Genomic DNA, 25,770 nt, shown 5'->3' with positions numbered 1-25,770 from the left:
TTCTCAACAGTAAGTGGGGAAAAAAAATAAACAGTAAGTGGGGTGGCACAGGTAATTGTGATACAGCCCCTGAGTGGCAGATTGAATTATGTACCCCTCAAAAGATGCATTCTTAATCTTAATTCATATTCCTGTGCATGTGAAACCATTTGTAAATAGAACCTTTAGAAGATGTTATTTTTAGTTAAGATGTGGCCAACTGAATAAGGCAGGATCTTAATCCACATTAGTGGAGGTCTTATAAAGAGAAGAAACTGGAAGCCAGAAGTCAGAGAAGGAGGGAGAGATCGCATGTGACAGGAGGTGGAGATATAAGCCAAGAAACCTGAAGGGCTGCCAGCAGCCAGCACCAGACTTTGGGGAGAAAGCACAGTCTTGCTGACACCTTGATTTTGGACTTCTAGCTTTCTTAGCCATGATCTAGTAAATTCCTATTATTAAGCCAACCCACTGTGTGGTATTTGTCATAGCAGCCTGGCAAACTAAGACCACGTGGTTAGCAGGGAGAAAGAAGCAGTTGGGGGTGGAGGGAAGCCATTTAGAGAAAACCAACTTACCAAAGTGAATGAGTTTATCATATTTCTTCCAGAGAGGGTGCTTGGTGTAAAGCAGTGGGTCTCTACTGGGGGTAATTATGCTCCCTGGGAGACATTTGGCAATTTGTGAAGACATTTTTTATTTTCAAAATGGGGGGTGGGCGGGGTAGGGGGTGTACCACTGACATGTAGTGGGTAGAGGCCAGGAAAGCTGCTCAACATCCCAGAATGCAGAGGACGGCCCCCCACAATGCAGACGACAGCTCCCCACAACAAAGAAGTAGTCAGTACAAACCGTCAAAAGCTCCAAGGTTGGAAAACACTGGGGAAGGGTAAAGGGTGTTGTTTTGGGGTGGGAGTGGGTAGGGGTGGGTGGGTGGGGGATGGAGGGTGAGTTTAAATTGGGGAGAGTGCTCTGGACATCCCCAAAGAAGCATAGGTGGGAGTGGGGTGTTCATGTTTGCCTTAAAGGCAATGATTTGAACTTTTGTCAAGATCCTCTTTATACTCTGAGAATGTCACAGAAGAAACTGTGAGGGTAATTCTGATGCTGGGTTGACCCAGGAGTCAATACGAAAAAAAGAAAGGGAAAAAAAAAAAGGCGTGGATTTGGAGTTGGTAAATGAATTCTAGTCCTGGTCTGGCCACTCATCTGTGTGACTGCACCAGGGCCAACTGGATTGTTTCAAGCCTCAGTTTCCTTACCTGTAAAATGGGTATAACCATATTTGCCCTCTCCAACTCACAAGTTGTTGAGCAGCAAGTGGGACAATGGATGAGGAAGGGCCTTGTTCCAGAATAAACTCCTTACTGGGCTGAGGGTGGTGCTGCTGTGAAACCTGCATGCAGGTCTCTGAGCACATTTGGAGGGTGGGAGGGTTCATTTTCTATGGTTAAATTAAAGGAAAGAAATCAAATCCCTTGTCATCCATGTTCTTTGAAATGCAATTATGGGTAAATTTTACAGAGGGTTAATACACACACAAAGGAAATAACAGCTGCCTTGAAATTCCTCAACTTGAGAAGGTAGGTATGGCAATGGGAGAGAAAGAGGAAAAAAGTCAAAGTATTTATTTCTCAAAATGGACAGAGCATTGTATTTCTTCCTGATTATACAAATAATACATGCCCGGTTATTAAAAAATATCAGAAAATACAGAAAAGTATAAAAATGAAAGTAAAAATTACCCCAAATTCTGTCAACTAGGAAAAAGCGCATTTGACATTTTGGAGTACATCCTTCCAAATGTTTTTAATGCACAATTATCCTTTTTTTAACGGACTCTGCAGTACACGCTGTTTGGTAACCAGTCAGAATATAACATGAACAGCCAGGAAGATCACATTAGAAAGATGCCTCTTCAAAGGACTTGATTAGACATTTGTCTAAAGAAGATGTACAAATGGCCAACAAGCACATGAAAAGATGCTCATCATCATTAGCTGTTAGGGAAATGTAAATCCAAACCACAAGGAAATACCACTTCACACCCAATAGAATGACTATTATTTTTTTAAAATGGAAAATAACAAGTGTTGGTGAGTATGATGGTTAAGTTCACATGTCAGCTTGGCTAGGTGATGGTGTTCAATCATTTGGTCAACCAAGCAATGGCCTGATTGTTACCGTGAGGCTATTTCATGGCTTTAAGTCATTAGTCAATTGATTACATCTATGACTGATTTACACCTATGATCAACAAAGGAGATTGCCTTCGGCAATGAGAGAAGTCTTATCCAATCAGTTGAAGACTAAAAGGGAGAACTGATGACTTCAGCAGACAGAAAGAATTTCTATCTCTATTTCAGGCAGCCAGCTTCTCCTAAGGAATTTATTGAAACCTTCATCAGCATTCCCAACTTGCAGCCTGCCCTATGGAATTTGGACTTGCCAAGCCTCATGGTTGTGTGAGCCATTTCCTATAATAAAGCTCATAATATTTACATATATATACATTCTCTTGGTTCTGTTTCCATGGAGAACCCTGGCTAATAGAGTGAGGATGCAGAGAAATAAAAATCCTCATATACTGTTAGAGGGAATGTAAAATGGTGCAACTGCTGTGGAAAACAGTCCGGTGGTTCTTAGGAAAGTTAAGTATAGAACTAGCATATGATCTGGCAATACCACTTCTAGGTATATACCCCACAAAATGAAAGCAGAGACTTGAACAGATATTTGTACACCCGTGTTCATAGTAGCATTATTCAAAATAGCTGAAAGGTGGAAGCAACCCAAGTCTCCATTAATGGATGAATGGATAAAAAAAAATGTGGTGTATCCATACAGTGGAATATTATTCAGCTATAAAAAGAACGAAGCTCTGATACATGCTACAAAATGGATGAACCTTGAAGACATCATGTTGAATGAAATAAGCCAGACACAAAAGAACAAATATTGTACGATCTCACATATGCAAATTCATAGAGCCAGAAAGTAGACAACAGGTGGCCAGGGGTGGGGGTGAGGGAAGGAGAGTTAATCCTAATGGGTACAGAGTTGCTGCTTGTGGTGACGTAAAAATTTTGGCCATGGATAGTGGTTCGAAAGTAATTAATACCACTGAATTATATCCTTGTAAGTGGTTACAATGGGAAATTTCATGTTGTAATTATGTTACCACAATAAAAATTTTAAAAGGAAGGAAGGAAAGAAGAAAGAAGAAGGAAGGGAGGAAGGGAGGGAAGGAGGGAGGAAGAAAGGAAGGAAGGGAGTGAGCCAATGAGGAGGGAGGAAGAAAGATGCATTTGTACAGAAAGGTCTGCGAGTTTCCTTCAAAGAAGAAACAGCTGAAACACATCAATATCTTCCCTAAGAAATCTGGCTTGCAGTTAGATTTCTTTTGCCCATGGAGGGTGTGTGTGGGGGTGGGTGGGGGTTGTGGCAGGGCCTGGTAGGGTCAGGAGCATCTCGCAGGTGCACAGACACCATCACTTACAGGGTCTCCAGTCCCTGAGGACACTGGTGCCAAAGGAAAGGGGGCGCGATTGGGACTCGGGGGGCCTCTGCAGGATCTGCCCCACCCAGGAATCAGGCTTCTGTAGGAACAAGGACCTTTGTGGGATGGGAACAAGGAACTTGCCTCTATATGCTGTCAGCAGACCCTCAGGAACCTCAGGCCATCTTTTAGAAAGCTTGGAAGATTCCATGTCTGGGTACCCAGGCAAAGAGAAAGACCATCTAGATAAGTGGGGGCTCTCTGGGACAGGCATCTGGGCTGCTTATGGGGTTTGCAGGTCATTACAACCTCTCACTCAGCATCCTGGAACCTTTAAGACAGTGATTAATGCTTTCCTTCCAGCTCTAGGTATTTACAGTGTGCCCTTAGGCTATCAAGAAACAGTTTGCTCAAAATGACAGTCAACACAAAGCCTCCTGTTGTAGCTGAACCCTGTGCTCCAGGCTGTTGTCTATACAGCAAGCCCAACTCTGGACTCAGAACTCATTCGTTTAACCTTCTTCCCTTTCCCTGTCCAAGTGAATGTTTCATTAGGAAATGTAATCCATGAAAATCACTGGAATGTACAGAAACAAGTGGGATTTTTGCAAGGGAGGTGGGAGAGGAGTGGATTCTAACCCAGTCTCAAGTGATTTGATCAACATAGATTTAGTCCTTCCTTAAGAGAGACTGGGGCTCAAAATTGTGGATTCCTAGGGGAACCAAACCTGAAATCTTCACACTTTTGATTGGAGAATCTCCTTGGATCCTTCACCTCTTCCATCCCATGATGCATTTGGCCAGATGCAGGTGTGTCAGCCCACACCTAGATAAATTACATGGGGAACAATGCCATTGTCCTCTCCTGAAATTTCACCTGCTATGTCCCTTGAACAGACATAAACTACCTTGTGAGATTGCTCAATGCTGGCTGACATCGTCTCTGCTTCAATTTAAAGTGCCCATGTTTTGGTGCTGAGTGCTTTGGTATCCATGACATCTCAGAACATAGCAATGGGTTTAAGCAGGCAAGGATGCTCTATAATAAAGGATGGGGTCACCAAAGCTATTTTTTTTTTTTAAAGGAAGGGAAAAAACCCTCAGGCATTAAATATGTTAAATACACACCCAATTATTAATTCTAAAGACTTCTACAAATCAACCTAGATGAAACTTTTTTTACCTCTTCCCTGACTTTTTTCCCCTTCTCAGAAACATTTAGACCTCCCCTATGGCAATGACTAGGGGGAAGTCTCTGCCCTGTATATCAGGGTAGCTCAAATAATTCAGCATAAAGCAGCCCAGTTCCTGTAGCCTGGCATTAGGATAAGTATATCTTAAGAAAGTTCTTATGCAGACTTGGCTTCAGGCAATAAAACGTCATAGACGTATTACTGTAGCAAGCGAAATTTCCAGGGAGCAAATTAGGCTGAAAACATCTTCTAGAGACAGCTAGAAAGGAATTGTACACCACCCCAAAATAAGGCAAGTTATGCAGTAAATGTTTCATTTATTGGCCTTCTTCCATTACTATTAGGGTTAAAAGACATCTTGTCAATAAGAAAGGTCTATTTAAGGGGACTAATGTCTTTCGGAAAGCTGCTTCTGTCACAGATGTCTGTAGTGGCAGTGATCAGCGCATATGAAGGGGGGTGCAGACACCCTGTACAAATGCAAACATCTACCCATTAACCCTTGAATCAACAGGCATTATCCTCAGTTGATTTCCCCGACCTGTTATTAGTTGAAGCAAGGGGAACAAACCAGGCACTTTTGAAAAATGCCAGAACAGAGCAGCCTACCTCAGGGTTTCAAGAGGAGGGTGGATGTCTTCCCAAGTCCCTTGATAGAACTCTTGGGGAAAACAAAAAAGGATACTTGTGAAGTGGGGCCCATTTTACCTACCCCTTCTTCCAGCTAATTGGAAAACTCTTGTGTGCCCAATTTTCGATGTTCCTGTGTTGTCTAAGGGAGTTGCTTTCCTAAAGGTCCGAATAAGGAACCACCACCCACGTGGAATGAAAAGCAAACAGAAAATCTCACAATGGAATCAAGATTTTGGCTTCTAAATATGTCCCCATTTTATAGCTTCCTTATATTTTCAGAATTTTTTTTTTTTTTTTTTCTGGCTTCCCTCAGTCAGCACACTCCCTGCTTAGATAAGCCCAATACAGTGGATAACAGATCATCCATCTTGGAGTTCTTGTCTTTAAAGAAAAAGAAAGAAAAATCACACAGGAACACAGGAACACATACGCACTCATGCACACATGTACATATCACTGTCAAGGGTAACTGAGTAGAATCTTGCTGAGCAGTTGGGGGAACTGAATATGGTTGTCAACATGTATTCCCTACTCTGGTGAATGTGAGCAGACTACCCTTGTTTTTCCTAAATTCCAAAGACAAGCTTCCAATGTCATTGGTCCCCTTTGCTAGTGAACTTCTTCACATAATTGGAGTGTGGGGTGAAACTATGGACTTACGGACTCTCTGAATGTTAAAAAGGACCCAAGAAAATATCCAGCCCAACAGCCAGGTGAGACAGGTCAAAGGGACCACAGGAAAAGTGACGTATGGCCTGCTAACTTCCACAGTTCCAATCAGGCACAGGTCCATATTTCACTGGGCACCTACCACTCTGATATACCTGTCCCATGGGGCACCAATGTTTGAAAGAAGACTGTACCTTCCTTTTCACACGGACCATTAGGGTTGAACATGGACGTACCTCTGGGAACTAATGTCAACATACGTCCACAGGGAAGAGTTTAATAGAAGGAAGGCCGCAGGAGAGGAAGGAACAAAGAAGTGAATGAAGCAGGTCAGTGGATGAGGAGGAGAGGATAAAACAAGGGACAGTCGACTTGCAGTTCAGGACCTGGACTGGCCCCAGGAATGGGCTCTAAGAAACAGGTCACAGCTCCTCCCTCATTCTGCCCCCTGCCCCCCAACAAGCACAGACCACAGTGACAGAATCCCTTGGCTCAGGCCAAAGTCAGAACTGGTTTGGTTTCCTCCCTATGATTTTAGGATTCCTGCTATTTTGGCAGAACTTTTGGGCCTATAAATCAGGATGCATCAGCATCGAGAGAGAGAGTTGCTTCAACACCTGGACACAAGCCACCTGTTGTTTAAAATTTCACACCAAATCTATAAATTACGTGTCAACATAGTGGGCCAGCTTGACTTTTTTTTCCCTGAATATTGTGTTACTTAGCTTCTTGCCAACTGAAATTCCACACATCCCCTGTCTTGCATCCGGGCATTACTTCCAGGGACTCGGGGGTTACTGGCCCTCTGCGAGCTTACTGGACTCTCCTAGCCTTTTTATGGCGCTGAAGCAGACATTAAATGTGGCACACGTGCTACCATGGAATAAATTTTAATTACTTAGTTAAATCAGACATTTAAAGAAGGAAAGATTCAAGAGTTCCCTTTGGATGTGTCAAAATGGATGAGGTTATTAACCATCAGAAGCAAGGCCTCAGTACTGACATATGATAAAAATGCAGGCCAGGACATTAAAAACAATAAATACACTTTTTTAAAGTTTCAATTCAGTTTGTTTATGAGCTTTTATTATACAGGTAGTCCCACAAAGGACACAGAAGTCCTCATTATCCAATTTCAGATCAGGGTTAGATTAAAAAAATAAATAAAAACAAAACTCACCACCACACAGGACAAAGAAATTGCCATAAAATTGAGTTACTATAAATCTGTTCTACTTTAATAAGCCCTTAAAACTGGTCTTAGGAAAGTCTACACTCTACATAGACAGACTCAGGCACACCAAGTATACAGGTGACAATTAGCAAACGTGTAAAGCTATGGCCATTTCACTAAAAGCGTAAATCTAAAAGAAACTAAGTCAAAAGACCTAAAAAAGGAAACTGTTAAATCCATTTGGACATGGATTTAACAATGAAGTATTTCATTCTTCATGTTTTTTCTTGGTGTCTTGAAATAACCCCCTTTCTGTCTTCACACTCCCTCTTAGACACTGCGCCTGGCCTTATTTATTTATGAAGTCTGAAGGTTAGTCCTACCTGCTGAGACTAATTAGCCTCGTGCTTTGTATCCTATGCAATCCTGTCTGATTAAATGTACACATTTGTTTTACTTCTTCTCAGGCTCCTTCTCACTCTACTTCTGATTTTCCGATTAATATTAAACTTGGGAGTTACAGTGGTTCTCCTCTGTAAACCCCCCCCCCCCAATTTTTATTTTGCCTGCATCTTACTCTTTAGTGTGCAAATGTGGTTGTGAATTTTCTCCAGTGCAGGGGAATTCGTTGGCCTTGTCAATCTTGGTATCACTATTTTTAGTAGTCTTCTTTCTGAGACCTTTAGCTTATAAAACTGTTTTGTTGAAAGCCCAAACTCTCTAAATATTACATGGTTTCCTTTGGAAACCTTAGGCACTGAAGGGCCAGCTGAGGAGCAGGTGAGCTCTTTTAGGGAGGAAGGGATAATTTAGTACATCATGGACTCCCTACTCCTAACAGACAATTTGCTAACTCCTATTGATTTTGGTTTTCTGGTTCTTTTTGTCCCCTTTTCAGGTGGTAGTTTTCGGTCGACTTTTTATCGGGTATTTATGAGAAAATGAATGTTCTTGCTCCACCATCCAGGAACAAATGTCTTTTGGGATCCACACCATTCCCCCTTTAACACAATTCCATTCTCCATTTTGTAGCAAATCGATTTGCAACCCGGTGAGTGCCTAAAAAAACAAGAAAATACCTGCCTCAAACCCCAGGTTCTCCATCTCATGGCTGAGGTCTGGAAGCATCGGCTTGCTTAGCAATTTCCTGCCAGAGGCACCCTCATCAGTCCTTGGGGATTTCATTTCAGATCCCCTTAAAAAAAAACTGGTTCCACTGATCGCAGGGGTTGGGGAACTTTCAGTTTTATTTTCCCTGGCAGTGTTAACGCCCAAACTTTTCACCTCCAAGTCAGAAAGGACTTTGAATTCCAGCTCATTTCCTACCACCTCCCACGTCAGTTAAACGTACACACCAACACCACTCCACATTAAAACAATCTTGCATTTTTCCTTAAGGATATTTTTCATGGCCCTAACCATTTTTTTTTTTTTTTTGGATAAAAAGTCACCTTGGCATATTTATTCTAGTGGGACTTAACATTTGATGAAAAGATTCACTATTAATAAACAAAAAAAGAGGGGAGACCTCGTGGGTTAAGTTTCTTTTACTGTAGAGGACCAGGAACTTTGGCCAGATCCTCCACCCGGAGGGTTGATCTTTCTTTCTGACCATTTCTTTTACATCCTGCCCAAGGGTGGCTAATTTTACTGATGGATTAACCACTGAGCACCCTCCCCCCCTCTCACCCATAACACTCCCCTCCTTTCCCCTTTACTTAGACTTATTTCTAATGTTTCTAAAGTGCACTTTTTCTGGGCCTCTCTCCATTCCCGCTCCCCAAGTGGGCTTTTCTTCCGCCTTCCCGGGCTCGGATTCCTGACTTGGTCGCCACCCCCTTCCCCTCCTCTCCCACTCCGCATTGTCTTTCTGAAACCGCCCCCTCCCGGAGGAGTCCCTTTACCCCCGCCCCCTCCCCAAGTCTCCGGGCCTTGCACACACTCGGCGCAGGCCTACGCCCCCTGCACACTCCTCCCTCCTCCTCTCCCCCCTCCCTCCTCCTCTCCCGGCGCCCGAAAGGATCATTGTTAGCCGCCCCCGCCCCGCCCACCCCGGCTGTTTATTTATGCACACGTCACCCGGGCGGCCCCGCCCCCCGGCATCTCATTAAGGCGAGTGTGTTCCTCTCGCCCTGTCAATAATCTCCGCTCCCAGACTACTCCGTTCCTCCGGATTTCGATCCCCCTTTTTCTATCTGTCAATCAGCGCCGCCTTTGAACTGAAAAGCTCTCAGTCTAACTTCAACTCACTCAAATCCGAGCGGCACGAGCTCCTCCTGTATCTTCGGCTTCCCCCCCCTTCGCTCTTTATATCTGACTTCTTGTTGTTGTTGGTGTGTTTTTTTTTACCCCCCCTTTTTTATTTATTATTTTTTTGTACATTGATCGGATCCTTGGGAACGAGAGAAAAAAGAAACCCAAACTCAAGCGTGCAGAAGATCTCCCCCCCCTTCCCCTCCCCTCCTCCCTCTCTTCCCCTCCCCAGGAGACCCCAAAGACCCCAAAGCAGAAAAAAAGTTCACCTTGGACTCGTCTTTTTCTTGCAATTTTTTTTTGGGGGGGGGCAAAACTTTTTTGTTTTTTTTTTTTTTTTTGGCGATTCGTCCTCCTTTATTTTTCTTCCAAAATTGCTTCTGGTGGGTGAAAAAAAATGCCGCAGCTGAACGGCGGTGGAGGAGATGACCTAGGCGCCAACGACGAACTGATTTCCTTCAAAGACGAGGGCGAGCAGGAGGAGAAGAGCTCCGAAAACTCTTCGGCAGAGAGGGATTTAGCTGATGTCAAATCGTCTCTAGTCAATGAATCAGAAACGAATCAAAACAGCTCCTCTGATTCCGAGGTAGGAAAAGCCTCTCGGGCTGGTGGGGTTTTTACCTATTTTCTGGGCTTGGCAAACGATGCTTAAAGGGAGAAATCGGGGCTTGGGGGCGGCGGCGGGGCGCCCGAGGCGCCCGGGGCCCGGCGGGCGGCGTGTGCGTGCGGTGCCTCCATTGCAAAAACTTGTAACCCTGTTTTTCTCTCCCCCTAATCCCCCTACCCCGTTGGATATCACCCCCTCCCTGCTCCCCCGTCTGCGTGGCGTTTGCCCCTCGTCCTCCTCACCGCCACCCCTCCGGGAAGGCGGAAAGACGGCCTCCGCCTCGCTCCGAAAGTTTCCGAGATAAATCCCGGGAAAGTTTGGAAGAAGGTGAGTACGCCCCGCGCACCCCCGATCCTCCCGGAGCTGCACCCCCCCCCACCCCCCGCCCCGGGCCGGCCGCCCCGCGCGCTCGGGCTCTGCGCCCCGCTCGGCCGGGCCGTGCGCCGGCCTGCCCGGGGCGCCCCGCCACTTTGGGCACTTTCTAAAAAGTTTCTCCTTGCTCTCTCCCGCTCCGCGCGGCCGCCTCGGTCCCCTCGCTGCCCCGCCATGTTAGCGGCCAAGAGGCAAGATGGAGGGCTCTTTAAGGGGCCACCGTATCCCGGCTACCCCTTCATCATGATCCCCGACCTGACGAGCCCCTACCTCCCCAACGGATCGCTCTCGCCCACCGCCCGAACCGTAAGTGCCTCCGCACCCGACCCCCGCCCGCCCGCTCGCCCGCTCGCCCGCGCTGCTGGTCCCCGCACGCGGCCCCTGCCCTGCCCCCTCCCCTCCCCTCCCCTCCCCTCTCCGCCCTCCTCCCTCCCCCTCCCCTCCCTTCCCCCGCTCGTGGCCCAGGCAGCCCGAAACTCTCCAAACTTTTCTGCCTTTTGTGGACTGGATTTGTTTGCACTTCGCCATGTTCTTGCTTTCAGTTTGCTGCCTCGAGACCTTTCTTTCCAAGCAGGACTTTGTTCGGGGCGGGTGGGGGGGGAAATCAAGAACTTTTTTTGCGCTCTGATTCCCGCCTCCCCCCTTGGTGGTGGTGTTTGTTTCTTCACCCTGGGAAGATGACTGTGTGGCCCTTTCTTTTCCCTCTCTCCCTCTCTCTTTCTCTTCCTTCCTTCTTCTCTGGCGTTTTGGGCTTTCTCGGGTTAACCCTTTGGCTGCCGCTGCCGGGGACCGAGTGACTGGGCTGCGGCCGCAGCGCGGAGTAGACAGTGGGTTTTCCTCCAGGCGTTGGACTGGAGAAGTAGCGAGTGCGCAGAGCCTGGGGCACTGGAGAGGAGCCTTGGCATTCCTTTTCAAGCGGTTATTTATTTAGTCTTTTAGTTGCGATCACTGGCTCTAGGCCCTCCTTCCCTGGAGGGTCACACTTTCCCAGACTGGTCCCACGCAAACTTGGGGACCCTGGGCTTCCTTTCTTTCGGCAGTACCGCAGGGCCGTGAGCGTCCGTGGGCGCCGTGGCGGGCTCGGCTGCCCAGCGCGCTGGCTGAGGGCTCTCCCGGGCGGTGCTGGGCGGCCGGCCTTTGCGGAGTGGCAGGCCTTTGTGGCTCGGGTTCTTGGTTTGTATGTAGCTGGGAGGCCTCTTCCGAGAGGAGTTAATGTATTTCTAGGGAATTTTGGTGCCTTGGGAGTTTGTGTCTTTCAGTTACCAAGGAGGCCCTCAGTGGGCTCTGGGGGGCCAGAGGCCGGGGTGTGAGGTCCCAAGGGCTGCAGGGAGTGAGGGAGGGCAGGGGCGCCTCTGCTTCAAGAGAGTGGCCTGCTGATCGTCAGCTGCCCAACTTTGGGGACCCCAGCACAGCGCAGGGCATCAGGCTCTGTTGGTTTCCTGCTTCTTGGGTCCCCGCGCCCACCCCTGACATTTGTTAATAAGGCTCACTCAGTCCCCTCATCGGCCTGTGCCCTCTGCCTTCTCCCTGAACCCCCATCCCCCATCCCAACCTCTTCTAAAAAAGTCTGCATTATGACTCTAAACGCCAAGTCGCTTTTGTGTCCGGCTTCCCGGTACTGTCATTTTGCACCTTCTCTAGTTTGGTCCCCCTGCCCCTTATTTACATAGGCTACTTTTGTTTTTTCTTTTTCGGTAACTCGAGATAGCGATTTGAAATAATGCACCCACTGTTCAGCGGCAGTGGAATCGGTTTTAATGGCCGAGGGCTTGCCGGTCGAGAGTCGATCAGATCTACAAGTGTTTTAAAGCATTAAAATATTAACTATCAGGTTTGACTTGTTTTTTGGGTCCTGGCAGAATGGCAAGGGCATGCGAGGCCGGTCATTTTTTATGGCTAGGAAAGAGAAATAATTACCGCCCCCCCCCTCCTCCTCCCTGCCCTGCGTTCCGGCTTTTGCATGCTTGGGAAGCTGGAAGAGCATTTGAGCCCGACCTTCTCCTGCAGGGCCAGCTCTTTCAGGCTGCAGGGGCCAGGCCGTGGGGTTGCAGCTGTAGGGAAAACAGTACGGCTACTTTGTATTTGCCTTGGGAGCTTGTGGGCATCTTAAACCGGGAGCATTCTGCTTAGAATCGGAGGGATTGTGTACTGACAAACCCAAGCAAGTAATATTCCCAAGTAACTTTTGAGTCTTTCTTACTCTTCTCCCCTCCTCCCCCTATAAATGGAAGCCTCCCTGGTATTTTAAAATCCACTTGGCCATCTGAACATTGAGCTTTGATGGTAGGTTTGCTGGCTTTCTTGACTCTCTTCAAAACTCCCAGTCTGTGACCACTTGCAACCTTGCCATACTGTCTCCTAAAACTTGAGCAGTTGTGTTTTGCTGTAATTAGGAAACAGGGACATTGTTAAAGGCAAATAAATGATTTCCCGGTGTGAAAAGGAAGGCTCCCAACGATCGATTCCCATTGTGGGCATTATAGGAATAGACAGTGTCTAGTTATTTAATTGTGGACATAGCGGGTGGCCTTTTGCTGTGACATCAGATTGAGTCTGAGAAGACATTTCTGAACTCAGTAGGCAGTTTTAGTATTTGCATGTCAAACAGCTACAGACATCTTGTGTACACTGCCCCTTCCTTCTTACTGTCTGTTACCTGGGTTAGGTTATGTGCTCCCAAATTAAAGTTATTTATTTAGAGCAATGGAAATGAGGGCCATAGCTGTTGTACGAGTCACTCCTGATGTCTTCGATTGGAGGGCCAGCTTGCAATTCTGGATTTGATACAGCTGCCGAAGGAATCTATAGGCAAGAGAGCAGTCTTTCCGTGTCCGTCCGAAATTCTTAGTGCTTTACCGACTGTGTTTTGAGGGCAAGGTTGAAAAGACAGATTAGCTGTATGCTTTATTCTTGTCTCTTTCCTTCTTGATGGTGGTGTTTTTTTTTTTTTTTTTAACTACATAATTCTGTTGCTCGTGAGCATACCTGTAAGCAGCTGCTTTCTTTCAAACCCTGGTTTCTGCTTTTCATTTTAAGAATGTAAAGAATTGAGGGAGTATTCTTAAATCGGCTTCCGATGAATAAGACATTATCACAAGAATAATGCTTTAATTGCTGAAGGTGCCATAAAGAAAGCATGATAGTAATAATTCTGTTTTAAACGACAAAGATTTCTGTATAACATTAATTTAGACTTTGATACAGTAATAGGAACGGCTTTTAAGGAGACAGATTCCAATACAAAAATGCATTAAAAAGAGATCTAGTTACAGAGAGGGGAAGTGATAGAACTGCAAATATTAGAATTTTGATAACATTTGAATACTAAAAGATAAGAATACTATTACCATATTAAAGTTGACAGGACAAAGTAGTTTTATGTTTCTTTTTCCCCCCTGCCAAACCAGACATAGGAATATGGTGGTTGAAGTTCCAGATAGGTTTGGACTTTTTTTTTAAGCATTTGATTATTAGAGCTCTTGCATCTTCTTTTATCCAAGTTATTTGCTTTCCAACTGAGCTATTTGCTACTGGGTTGAACAAATAAATAAGCAGCATCTTGAGTTCATTTTTGAACTTGGAATTCAGCATTTTAAGAAAACCCAAGAGGGCCTATTCATAGGGGGTTTTATTTAGCCAGGCAACTTTTCTTTTTGGGCTTGTGAAAAATGGATGTTTTCTCCTGACTCAAACAATATAATCCTCTATGACAAAAGATTTAGCCCTTGGAGTGTGAAGGGTTAATGGTGGTCCTTCCATGTTGTTCTCCCACCCCCCACCCTCACCCCTGATTGTTTTGACAACACTTTTCAGAGTGTGACATTCCAAGCCCCTACATAACAATGTAATATTACTGTAATTACACAGGTCATTACATTTTAAATAGAGAACAATAAAATGCTTATCGCCCTGAAAAAGAACAGGTGTTCTTGCCCTTCTTTGGTATTTATGTTAATTGTTTTTCATCTCCTTCAGAAATATTTATGGGGAGCAGCATGTTTAGATTTCAGTCGCAGTGCAACAGTATTAATTCCTTGCTAATCTTTATAGGTTGGGGTTTAATGTCTGCAGTATGGATTATGGGTTCAGCATTCACCCAATAAGTTGTATTTTAGTGATTAGAAATTGTATATGCCTGTGCTTTGCAGTTTGTTGATATTCAAGCTTTCTGAAACATCAGAAACAAACAGGCAGTTGGGAGTCTGAAGTACTTATCTGGAAGAAGTGTTTCTGGAAACTTTTGACTGCTTGAGGGAAGCAGCTTTGACTGATGCCCCCTATCTCTGATGGAGAAAAGATTTCCAGGAAAACAATCCCCGTTTTGCTGGGAGTTTTTCTGCCTTGATTTTTAATTTTACTGATATGGATTCTGTTTAGAGTCACTGCTGGAAGCTGGTCAGCTTTCTGTTTCTTAGCAAGCTGTGAAAAAGTTACAGGAACGTTTCCGGGGGCTTGCAGTACAAGAATGCCGTTCTGTTAGCAGCGCAGGATAACTACAGTTCTGCACGCCACTAAAAAAAATATTTGCTTTAGAAAACTAGCATTTTAATAGTTGCACCAGAGGCTGTGCTTTTAAAGCTTGCAGTGGAAGTCCTTCCAGGTTTGGAATGCCCTCTACATCCCACAAGGTGCCTGTGTGCATGCAAAGAGTGTATGGATTTCTCGGATGAGAAATCCTGTTGCAACTTCTCTTACACACGCGCAGTGGGCAAACTAGAAGGTATCGGAGAGGACTTTACATTTTGTCAGATGTTTCACAACAGGGGCCCCTGAATCACATTAAAAATGCACTGTAGAGAAAGGACAGCTGCAAATTTTTGTGTGGATGGGTGTTTCTGGACCATGACTAAAGCTCTGAGGACCTTTTCCCCAGCTGTCTGGAAGTTATGTGGAAGTTGGTTTATTGGCAGTTAAGTATGAGACAACCTGGATTTAGCAGATGCGCTCCCCTGCACAGGAAGTAGATGACATTATATTGGGGGAAGGGAAGAGATTTCAGGCAAGGAGTGATTTACTCTTTTTTTTCTACCCCCCCCCCCCCAAACCACGGAGTTGCCAAATAAATAAGCACTTTCCAAGGAAGTAGGTGTAACCTTTTTAGTCTTGGTGAGTGGAATTAGATAATATCTTTAACCACATTTATAACTGTTTTGAGGTGACACATTTCAGAAGTTTTGTAAAGGAGGGGCGAATCGAATTCTTGAGGCTTGTATTTTTAAAGGGGTGTGTGATGTGGGCGCCTGAGTTTCTCCTGGGAGGGAGTATTGGCAAATGTGTAAGTAAATCTTAAACCCTGACTTATAATTGAGCACATTTGTGAAGGAAATGGTTAATTTTACAACCAAAGGCAAACTTGCACCTCGACAGGTCTGCTGAAAGAAATGTGCCCCAGTCCTTTGCTGGCAAGAGCCCCTGGGTCATAAATCCACAGGCTTTATTTACAGCCCGTAACACTTATGAATGTTAAGATATTTGACGCCACGTTGGCCTTATAATATTCGAGGTCCGCAGACACTGGCAGTGGCTCAGATTTCTCTCACTAATTATATGCAATGAGATGGGGGGGGGCAGCTCATCGCAAATGCTGCTCTGGGCCTTCTCTGAACCCCACCTTGACAGTCTGAGCTTACTGAGACAGACACCCCCTCCTTTGCAGCTGACTTGTACTTTTCCTCTAGGCTATTGTTGTATACATTTATAAAGAGGACTTTCAGAGTTGGAAATTCGTCGGGGGCCTCTGCCTTTTTTTCAAAATGCCAAATGCCTTTATTTCAAAAGCAAAGTTGCTCTAGGTGTTTGCATATTTTTCCCTTTCTGTTGTTCCCCCCTTTTCCTTTTTTTTTTCTCTTCCTTTTTCTTTTTCCTTTCTTTCTTTTTTTTTTTTTTTAAGACTGCATTCCCTCTATTGTGCAGATTTCCCAGAATACTTAAGGAAACCTGATATGGGAGACTGCTCTTTAATTTATATGATGTTCCACTGAGCTGGAAGGGAAAATGCACACATTGCGTAGTGTACTGCTTAACTTGTGGGTTTAAAAAAAGAGGGAGTTGGGGTAGGAGAGTTGATTAAAAGAAATAAAAAAAAGTCCAGGTTTACACTGGGCATGGGAGGGCCCATTGTTTGGGGAAAGTGTACTGGTATCTGGGGAGGAAGGCACAGAAAAGAAGCCAGAGGAGGTGGAATAAATGCTTGATTAAGAAAGATTAGAAAAGGATAAGAAGATAGGACAAAGATTTGGGCTTGGGGAAATGAATGCCTTGATTGCAGTTGGGACATGGGAGTTTCTTGTGAGGGTTGGGGATGCCAATGGGGGGGCTTTTAAAAACTTGATTGCTTTGCTCAGCAAGGACGGTTTCTAATGTGCTCTCTAGCAAAAGATGTTTCCTATCAGTTATTGTGTCAGCATTTGGGGGTGGGGGGCCGGGATGGGCCATTATTTGTGATAGACTCCCTGATGTGAGAGAGAAGGCCAATTACCCTGCCAATTTTAATTTATTTTTTTTAAAAAGTGGGCTGTGCTGTTGTGCTTTGGAGTGTGTGAATTACCAACTGCCTGCCCGGTAAAGTGGGAAGTGGGATCCCGAGGCCGTGGGTAATTGTGCAGCGGCCGAGGCGCGGGCAGAGGGCTTGCTCATTTCTGGCCAGCTCCTTTCCTCCGTCCAACCCCAACTTAAAAACCGAGGTGGAAAGGTTTTATTTTCTAATCAATGGAATGCAGAAACTTACTAGCCCTTAGGGACAGATATGAATCCCTTAACAGCTCATTGCAAAGATGGGGCTGCGGGATCTTTGAACGGGTTATCAGCCGTCGTGTTCTTGGGTTTTCCCATGATAGGTTTTTCTTCCTTAGGCACATCTGATTTCGGGCTGGTAATTCAGCCCGTTTTGTTTTATTCTTTTTGTCGGGAAGTAGCCCCAAACAGTTCAGACTACAGGGGAAGGAACGGACGTTGTGGAATCAGCGTCGAAGGAGTTAAAATTGCTCGCTAAAGTTTGGCATCATGAAAATAAATTTGAGGTCTGCTAGGCATTAGTAGGGCACAGCACATTTACGGAGCTTAATTAGTACGAACTGTAATTGTTCATGGTCTGCCAGAAGAAGTATATTCAGGAATAGTGGAGTCCTTCTCTTGCAGTCTTCAGTTTGAAACCGATAAATCACTTGCATATTTGTGTAGTGATTCAAATGGAGCTAAGACCTCTCCCATCCCAACGTGGTAAATTGTAAAGTCAATGAATTGCAGATGTAGGCTACAGTGAGCTTCTCTAAGAAAATGCAGAATGAATGGTAAAGAGTGATGCTATAAATATTTACTGAGGAGATAACTAGATTCCTGCATGCTGGGCCAATTATGATGTACTAACTATATTAGTAAAATGCTTAAAAAATTGAGAGGAATTGTGTGGGTCTTTGGGTGGGTTGGTTTGTTTTGGAAAATGAACTTAAAAGGCACTATGTTATTGTCATGTCAGTTTTATGAAGCCTGAATCACAATGGCATACCCAGGGAAGGACATAAAACCCGCATTAATGCAAATTAATTCGTTATGAATTGCAGCTTGGTGACTGCTAAGTGGAGTAATGATGGGACATCATCTTAGGAGTGTTGGTGTAGCCACTTTTAATGAAAAATGCTGTTAGGAACATGTCCCAGCACTTTAGCCCACGTGTTTTTATGTGCTAGAAATGTGTTTTGTTACAAGGGCAGGAGACTTGATTCACTTGATTTTTTCCCCAGACAGTTTATGAACTTTATAATGAAATGTTTTGATGTTTAAAGAAAATCATCTAGTTTTTCTCAAGAAACCAAAACCCAGAATTGCCCATCACCATAACCAAGTTCAATCTCAACTTTTCATTTTTTTTTTTTTTGCAAGAGATTGCAGCACAAAGCGGAAAAAAACAGTGCATGTAGCATTTCCCTGTAGACCTATAGATACAACTTTCTTGAAGCGATTTTTTCCCCTTTTCTTCTTAGAGGATTTTGGTCTCAGGCAATGTTGCAAGTCAATACTTCTTTCCCCAAATGTGAGTAGGTGGATGTGTATGGAAGCTGTAAAAAGTTAATGATCGTTCTCTGACTCATAGCTGATGGTTTCAGGTTGAGGAAAAGAAAAAAAATAATGAGGGTAAATAGACATTTGATGGAACATTGAGGCAGCGGGAGAAATTGTTGAATCCAAAGGCATGCGTTTTGTTGCAGCAGAATTTCTGAAGGAGAAAGCCAGGAAAGAGAAGGAGATGCCTTTGTGAAGTTGTTGTTTTAGGATGCTGCAAATGTCCCGTGTCTAGATCTCCACAGGAATGTTCAAATTGGCGAGTCTACTAGTCGATGCAAGTTTGGCCGTTCCTGTGGAAGTCAGAGGCAGGCCCCTTTGGCACTTTTTTAAAAAGGCAGGCAGTAAACCCAAGCCTGGTCAACAGTTTATTTCCCATTAAATGTAAGAGGCACCCAACATAGAACTGGGGGCCTGTGCACCTAAAGGTCTTGGGTTGCTGTCACAGCCCCAAAAAATGACTGATGGCCCAAGAAGAGGTCTTAGATATGCTAAAAATGCATTCTGTCTTTTAAGCTAATGACATGGAAATTAGACTTCAGGAGGCTCATGATGTAGCTACAGGGTGGAGGCAAAAGTGGAGCAAAAAACCCCCCAAACCTCTTAGGAAATGGATCTCTTATTTTTTATAAAAGAGAAAGCCAGGTGATTCATAAAACCAGAAATAAAGCAATTGCTCCACCTCTTCCCAATTTAGTGCAATGAATAGGCCTAAAAATTAATCCTCATCATGTTGGAAGGAAACCAACATAGGGTTTTAAATTTTTCAGTTGCCTTTGGGGATGAGATTTCTGTGGGTGGAAAAAAAGCCATTTCCCCTACTTCCCGTCTCTAGATATCTCCAACATCTTGTATCTGGAGCATCCAATTCAGAGCTAATAATAGTGATTAGAAATAAAATGAGAGAAATCAAGATAATGATAATAAGGGAGGCAGTTAATCACAATATTTTGGTTTTTAAAATGCTGGAGAATTGTGCAAGCCCGTGCTGAGCCGGGCAGATCTTTGTGATTCTGGCCTCTGAACAAGGTGGACCTGGCCATCTGGGGTTGCTAGAATGGGTGGGTGGGCTTGACGCCTGTAAACAAGCACCCAGGAAGGGAAGGTTGAATTTTGGGGAGTGTTTCACGGGAAGGAATTAAGAGTGCCTTGGCGCTGTCATGTGGTGCCTCTCCAGGACACCCCAGGGGAGGGAGGCAACATGTTGAAGGTGTGGCCCACGCCTCAGTCACAGCTGCGACAGGAGCTGGGAGGCAGGAGCTGGGAGGAAGTGACGTGGGCCCAGGAGGCTCCAGGTCACCAGAGCAGAGCATTCTTGGGATTTGAGGTAGGTGGGCATCCACTTCTTTAATTCAGATAGTCATGCACAGAGCTCATTTGTTACTGCTTTGTGGATATCTTCACCCAAAGGCCAACCGTCTCTTGCTCTCTCCTTCCTTATAGCTTTTTAGAGAGGTTTTAGTTATTTTTCCAGCGTAGAGGGCCAAGTTTTCATTGGGTACTTGTTTTGTATTTTATCTTTGTCTTAGAAAGCTAGACTATCACGAACAAGGCTTCTTTGTGTTTTACAGGGAAGGAAAAAGCAGTTAATGTGTGTGTTTTAGTAAAGCATATTTGGGAAAAGAGGGGGTGGAAATCCAAAGGAGAAACAAGAAACTTTTAAGTCCTTGTGTCTGTAGCTGGGAGAAGTTTAGCTTGGAAATCTATTGTGTTAGATTATTGTGAAGATCTGACTTGAGATGCAGAATGAGCTTGTGCTGTGTATGTTTGTGAGCTGGTTGAGGTTTTTTTGTGTTGCTGGACACCCGAGGAGGAGGGAAGTTACATTACTTGGGGGTGTTAGAATGGTGTGTGTGTGTGTGTGTGTGTGTGTGTGTGTGCACGCGCATGTGGATTACATTAAGTTTGTCCTGTATGTTGGTTTCTCTGCCAGATTCTTAAGAAACTTGCAGCTGCATTTTTACTATTTTAATTGCAGCATTCTCCGGGGTTGTGGTGGTGTTTAGGTGGTGGGTGATGAATATAAGGATTAAGAATGGTACTGGACAAGTGAAAATTGAATTTGGATTGGCCACGGTTTCATTAATTTATTCATAAGACTGTGATTATATGAATTTTTTTCCATGACATATTTTTAGTTATCAGGTGTCCATTCCATTTTAATTGACAATATAAGATTCCTGTGGTTACTCTGAGAACGGATTGCCTAGGGCTCCACAGGGTTTGTGGGAAGAAAAGTTTGGACAAGTTTCCGTTAAGCTCTGAATCAGGCACTTGGAAAAGAAGTGAATAAAACCAGCTGACAAGAGGGACGAGTTGTTAGTGTTGCCTTCTATGCTTACAAGGAGAACCCTCCTCTCTGCAAGAGCTGCTCTCTGGCCAAGAATTCCAAACTCGCAGAGAAACCTGTCCCGGGTACACAAGTTGTTTTAACATGATGCAGAATTGTCACAGTAATTAGTGTAATCTCTGCTTACTGACTGGCAGTTTTTACAAAAAAAGACAAAGGTTCAAATTCATCTATCTTTTTCAGTGATCTTTAGATGAACTGCTTCTGAGTATGTGTGGGGGCTGTGTGTATATGGAGGGGGCATATTTGTAATTGCTCATCATTTTTTGTCCTTTTAGGGGAATTTGGTTTATTACTCTGCTTTGTCAGGCATAGGGGTTTTAATTTTTTTTTTTTTTTGCTCACCTTCATTGTACCCCTTTTTAAATTCTGTTTTGGGGGAAGCAGATTCACAAAATATACATAGGCAGTATTTTTGTTTTTATTTAGTTAGAACAGAAAATTATTTCAGAACCCACTGTACCCTAAAATGGACACTTATAGCTTTATCCCATGAGTAATGTGGGTTTAGATTTTTTTTTTACTTTATTATTATTGTGTTGTGTTTATTTTGAGTTGGTTCAAAAGTCATTGAGCCTACCACCCCTCCCCGCCCCGACTGAATGATTTTCTTGCAGGGACCAAGATACAAATGTGTTGGGTCTAAAACTTACTTGCAGACTAAGTTATGCATTGTTATAGTAACACAGCAATGTTATTGTAATAGTGATAGTATTAATAGTAGTAGTAATAGCAGTAGTTTGTTATAGTAATACAGATCCGTGTTTGGAAATGCAACTGATTTGCCTATTGCTATGATGGGGGTTGGCAGCAATTTCATAGAACCATCTGATTCTCCACCATTGCTTCATATATGGCAAATTAAAATGCCATCTCTGTTGAGATCCTTTAGTGATTATCATATTGTTTCTAAAGTAAACGAGAAGATGGTGTTTGTTTTCCCAATTGGTGGGATCCCAAGATTAACGAGTACTATTTGGGAAAATGAGATTTTGGTGGGCACTGTAGATGCTTCTTTCTCTTTTGGGTTACCTGCGTCTTTGGTGGGTGGTTTATAGGGCATCACAGGGTAAAACCCGGGTGAGACTTACACCTTGTATGTGGAGGGTCTGAATAAACCAGGGGCTTATGTTCGCTCACTAATTAGGTGTAGTTAGTGGCCTGGAAACCTGCTGGCTCTTTGGCAATGATGGGCTCTCTTCTTGGGAGAAGTGGGAATTACTAGCGTGTAGGCTACAGAGGTGTCCTGGGACAGACAGCCTCGTCATTTTGAAAGGATGTGTAAAGTATAGCGTGGCCCTTGGAAGCAGAATTGTGTTGGAGGGCAGGGTCCCTGCCAAGTAGGGGGGTCTTGTACCTGTTGTAGCCTTGTGGTCTCTTACTCCTCCTTTTCACAGTCCTTCCTCCTGCCTACACATTGCCACTCTGATGGCTCCTTGCAGCCCACAGTTCATTTTTCTTCAGCAGCCTGCTCAGCACACTGGCTTCCTTTATGTCTTCATGGGCATTAGTCGTTCTTTTTCATGTCATTAATTCTCACTCCTGGCCACCTCCCTCCCTTTTTGCTTATTGAATAGATGCCTTTTTTTTTTTTTTTATAATTTTAACATTACCTTAGATTATTGTGATCATCCATAGCAACAAATAAAACCATGTAGGTCTTGATTGAATGCCAAGGCTGCAGCTCAGTTTAGGAAGGTTTGTCTGCTATTCATAAACTGCTTGAGATGTTTTCTTGTAGTTTGTGACATAAGCAGAACGCTTTGATTTGGTTTCTTTCTACAGCTCCATTTTCAGTCCGGGAGCACACATTACTCTGCGTACAAAACGATTGAACACCAGATTGCAATTCAGGTAGGAAATTCAAGAGATCCTGAAGCTCGAATTGTCAATTTTTAGGTCTCTTGTGTTCTTTTATTCTCCTTCCCCTTCCCCAATCTAGATGATAGTGGTGGTGGTGGTGGTGGTGGTGGTGATGGTGGTGGTTGAATTCTATGGGGAGGTGAGTGGGAAGTAAAAAGTGGAAGAAATGCTGCTGAAATGATTGAAAGATAAGGAAAGAAAGGGAAGCCTGTGTTTATTGTTCAGAGTTTCTTGATCAGGCATAATGACTGTGCAGGCCCTGGCCTGGCTCCTGTTTGTCTTGGGATGGGGGTGGGGATCTTGAATTGGGAGCAAAACTGGGCAATAAAGAGTGAAGGGGAAGAATTAAGGAAGGATGGGAGAGGAGGCCTCGTGACAGCCTGAGAGTTGTTTCCGGTGGATCAAAATCCTGTTGAGTGGTGCTAAGAATATCACTTTTGACCTGATTGTCCTGAAATGTTGATTTCTCTGGGACCTCCTACTGATATATGACACTAAAATGTGGGAAGGGAAAGGAGACAGATCCAGCTTCTGATGAGTGTCCTTTTCCTGCTCACGTAGTCCTTCCATTCTCTTAAATCCAAAGGCTAAACAAATCATGGACTAATATAGACCGGGAGCTGAACTGATGCCAACAGAATGCAATAGTGGAGAGAGAGCAGACTAATGAGATTTCTGTCTGTCTGCCTGGCCTTGGTAGGAGGGATGTACCTTACCTCATGGTGTAACGGATGGTACCAGAATTTCATGAGTGTTCTGGTTTAACCCTTGGAAGAGAGACTTTTAAAATCTTTTGTTGTTGTGGTGAAGTCTGGCTCTGGGTTCTTCTCTTCTTGCAATTTGATGTGGGTTGGTTAGATCATTTGCTTTTCTCCCCGGCTCCCTTTTTTCCTCTTTAGTGATCCCTTGCAGATAACTTGTGTATGTGTGTGTGGGGCCTTATGGAGCTATAGCCCCATTGCATCTTTTGGCTCTGTCATTTCAAAAATATGTCTTCCTTGATAAGACTTGCAAATAGATTACCCACTTGCCCCAGGTAAATTGTGAATTATTCCACCTGTGAAAAGTATGAGTCAGCAAACATTTTCAACTTGGTGGATACTTAATATTTTTATATATTTCAAGGCTATGACTTATTTTCAAGAAATATTTTTGATTACTTCTGCCTTGGGGCTGCTGGTCTTGGGTCTGTGCATTTTAGGGGAAAGTGGGACACTTGACTTTATCCCTCCACCCCCAGGTATTTCCAGCTCTGGTGTGACTTTCCGTAGATGATTCAGTTAATCCTTTTGATTAACGGCCTAGCAAGTCTTGCTCCCAGAAAATGGTTCAGACTCAGGGCTGGGTTAGAGCGCAAGCCCAAGCCTTAAATCTTGATGAATGGAGGAGTAAACAGACATGTCCCGAGGCCTGCTACCGCTCTGTGGAGAGCTGGAAAAACCTACTGCCTGGGGTGTGGGAATTGTGGAGGTTAAATAGCTTGGTGATCCCTATCCTAGTGTGGAAAGGCTGGCTGGGGCCTTGCCACTGGGAGACCAGGGCAACCAGACCAGCTGCTGTATCTTTACACCCATCGCTGAAGTGGCCCCTGTTGGCCCAGCAGTTCTCCAAACCACCTGGCACGGTGCAGGCCATATGAAGCTCTTTCTCAGGAGGAAGATGGAGTAAATTACAGAGCTCATTGTTTGGAGGACTGAAACCCATTACTATGCCTCCATGAACAGGTAGCATTGTTCTCCCCTGCTTCTCTCTGCTAAGGCTTGATGCCGTTGTGGGCAAACAGAGGGACATTCTGTTAGGAGCCCAGCGCCGGCATGCTCTCAGTGTCCCTGCTCCCCAGTCCCTGCTGGACCAGAACGGGGCCAAGCCAAATGCCATCCAGCTGTCACTTTAGTTTGATCATCAAAGGAGAAATGGCACAAATCAAAACAATACCAAAGAAGCAAAGGAAGAAAAGGGGAAATCTCAGACAAAATAAAATTGCTCCCAAAGCACATGGCAGCTTGGTAGCGATGTGGGAGTTAGAGGTGAGCGTGTCACTGCTTTGGTGCAGAGTGGTGGGGGCAGACAGTTTCCCCTTGTTTCATTCTCCGATTTTAAGGCTTAAGTACAAAATGATTGTTGGGGCAGAATTGCCCTCCATGGATACTTAAACTGTTTGGCCTTGATAAGTACTGTATTTCAATATGAACTGAGCTCACTGCTCTCCTAAACTATATCCTAAAATAACCTCGAGAAGTCTGACACTGTGCATCACATGGGATCCATGCCCCATTCCCTTTCCAGCTCTCCTGTAATCTCAGGCCTCAGCCAGGTTCACCGTTTATATGAATGGCCTCTGAGTGATTCTATAGACATTTCACGTTCTTATAAAAGGGTTGGACACACAATGGCTTGCTGTGTTGGGATCGTCCCCTTTTTCGACACTCCTTGTTTCTTTTCAGTTTCGAAAAGACGAGTAGTGTGAATGGTCCAAATCTCCCTAAATGGCTAACACAAATATAACTAGAATGAAGACCCCCCCCCCCTTTTTGAAGTTACTTAACTCTATTGACTTCTTAAAAGTTTTGAAGTAAAATTTAAAGACAGCAAAGTGTACAGATCTTTAGTGGAGAGCTGGAAGGCTTTTTACATGCATATACCCAGGAAGCTGTCACCCAGATTAAGGTGTAGAACGGGAATGGAACACTTTTTTGTAAACGCTCAGATAGTAAATATTTCAGGTTTATGAGCCATGCACTTCTTTTTGCAACTGTTTAACTCTGCCATCATAGTGTGAAAGCAGCCAGAGATAATACTAAAGGAATAAGTATGACTGTATTCCCATCAAACTTTATTTAAAAAACAGGTAGCAGCTCGTTTTGGCCCATGGTCTATAGTTTGCTGATCCCCATAAAGAATATTACCAATTCCCGGGGGTCTCTGTCTTCTCCTCTCTTCCCAGTCACCTCCAAGCCCCCAACCCAAATTCTGACCTCTGTCACCATGGATTAGTTTTGCCTGTTTTTTACTTTATTGAATGGAATCATATGGAATATACTGTTTTGTGTTTGGCCTCACTCAGCATCATGTCCATGAGTTTCATCTGTGTTACCGTGAGTAGCTGCAGTTTCTTTTTTT

General features: G+C 44.3%; 1 protein-coding gene across 41 annotated transcripts in view; it reads left to right on the top strand.

Annotated features, from left to right (window-relative positions):
• Positions 1-9,740: 9,740 nt before the first annotated feature.
• The window catches only part of TCF7L2 (transcription factor 7 like 2), a 188,387-nt gene continuing 172,357 nt past the window's right edge, over positions 9,741-25,770 (top strand). For 24 of the 41 annotated variants that reach the window (XM_037803720.1, XM_037803715.1, XM_037803713.1 and 21 more), the window contains exons 1-4: positions 9,741-9,986; positions 10,268-10,334; positions 10,561-10,685; positions 22,573-22,641. In XM_037803720.1, the coding sequence (XP_037659648.1) occupies positions 9,798-9,986; positions 10,268-10,334; positions 10,561-10,685; positions 22,573-22,641 (450 nt within the window). In that variant the 5' untranslated portion in view covers positions 9,741-9,797. The remainder of the gene's footprint in view (positions 9,987-10,267; positions 10,335-10,560; positions 10,686-22,572; positions 22,642-25,770) is intronic. The other 17 variants (XM_037803726.1, XM_037803722.1, XM_037803724.1 and 14 more) reach the window with 1 other exon arrangement.

This window comes from Choloepus didactylus, chromosome 15 (genome assembly GCF_015220235.1).
Source record: "Choloepus didactylus isolate mChoDid1 chromosome 15, mChoDid1.pri, whole genome shotgun sequence".
Classification (NCBI taxonomy): Eukaryota; Metazoa; Chordata; class Mammalia; order Pilosa; family Megalonychidae; genus Choloepus; species Choloepus didactylus.
This window is presented reverse-complemented; position numbering and strand designations above follow the sequence as displayed.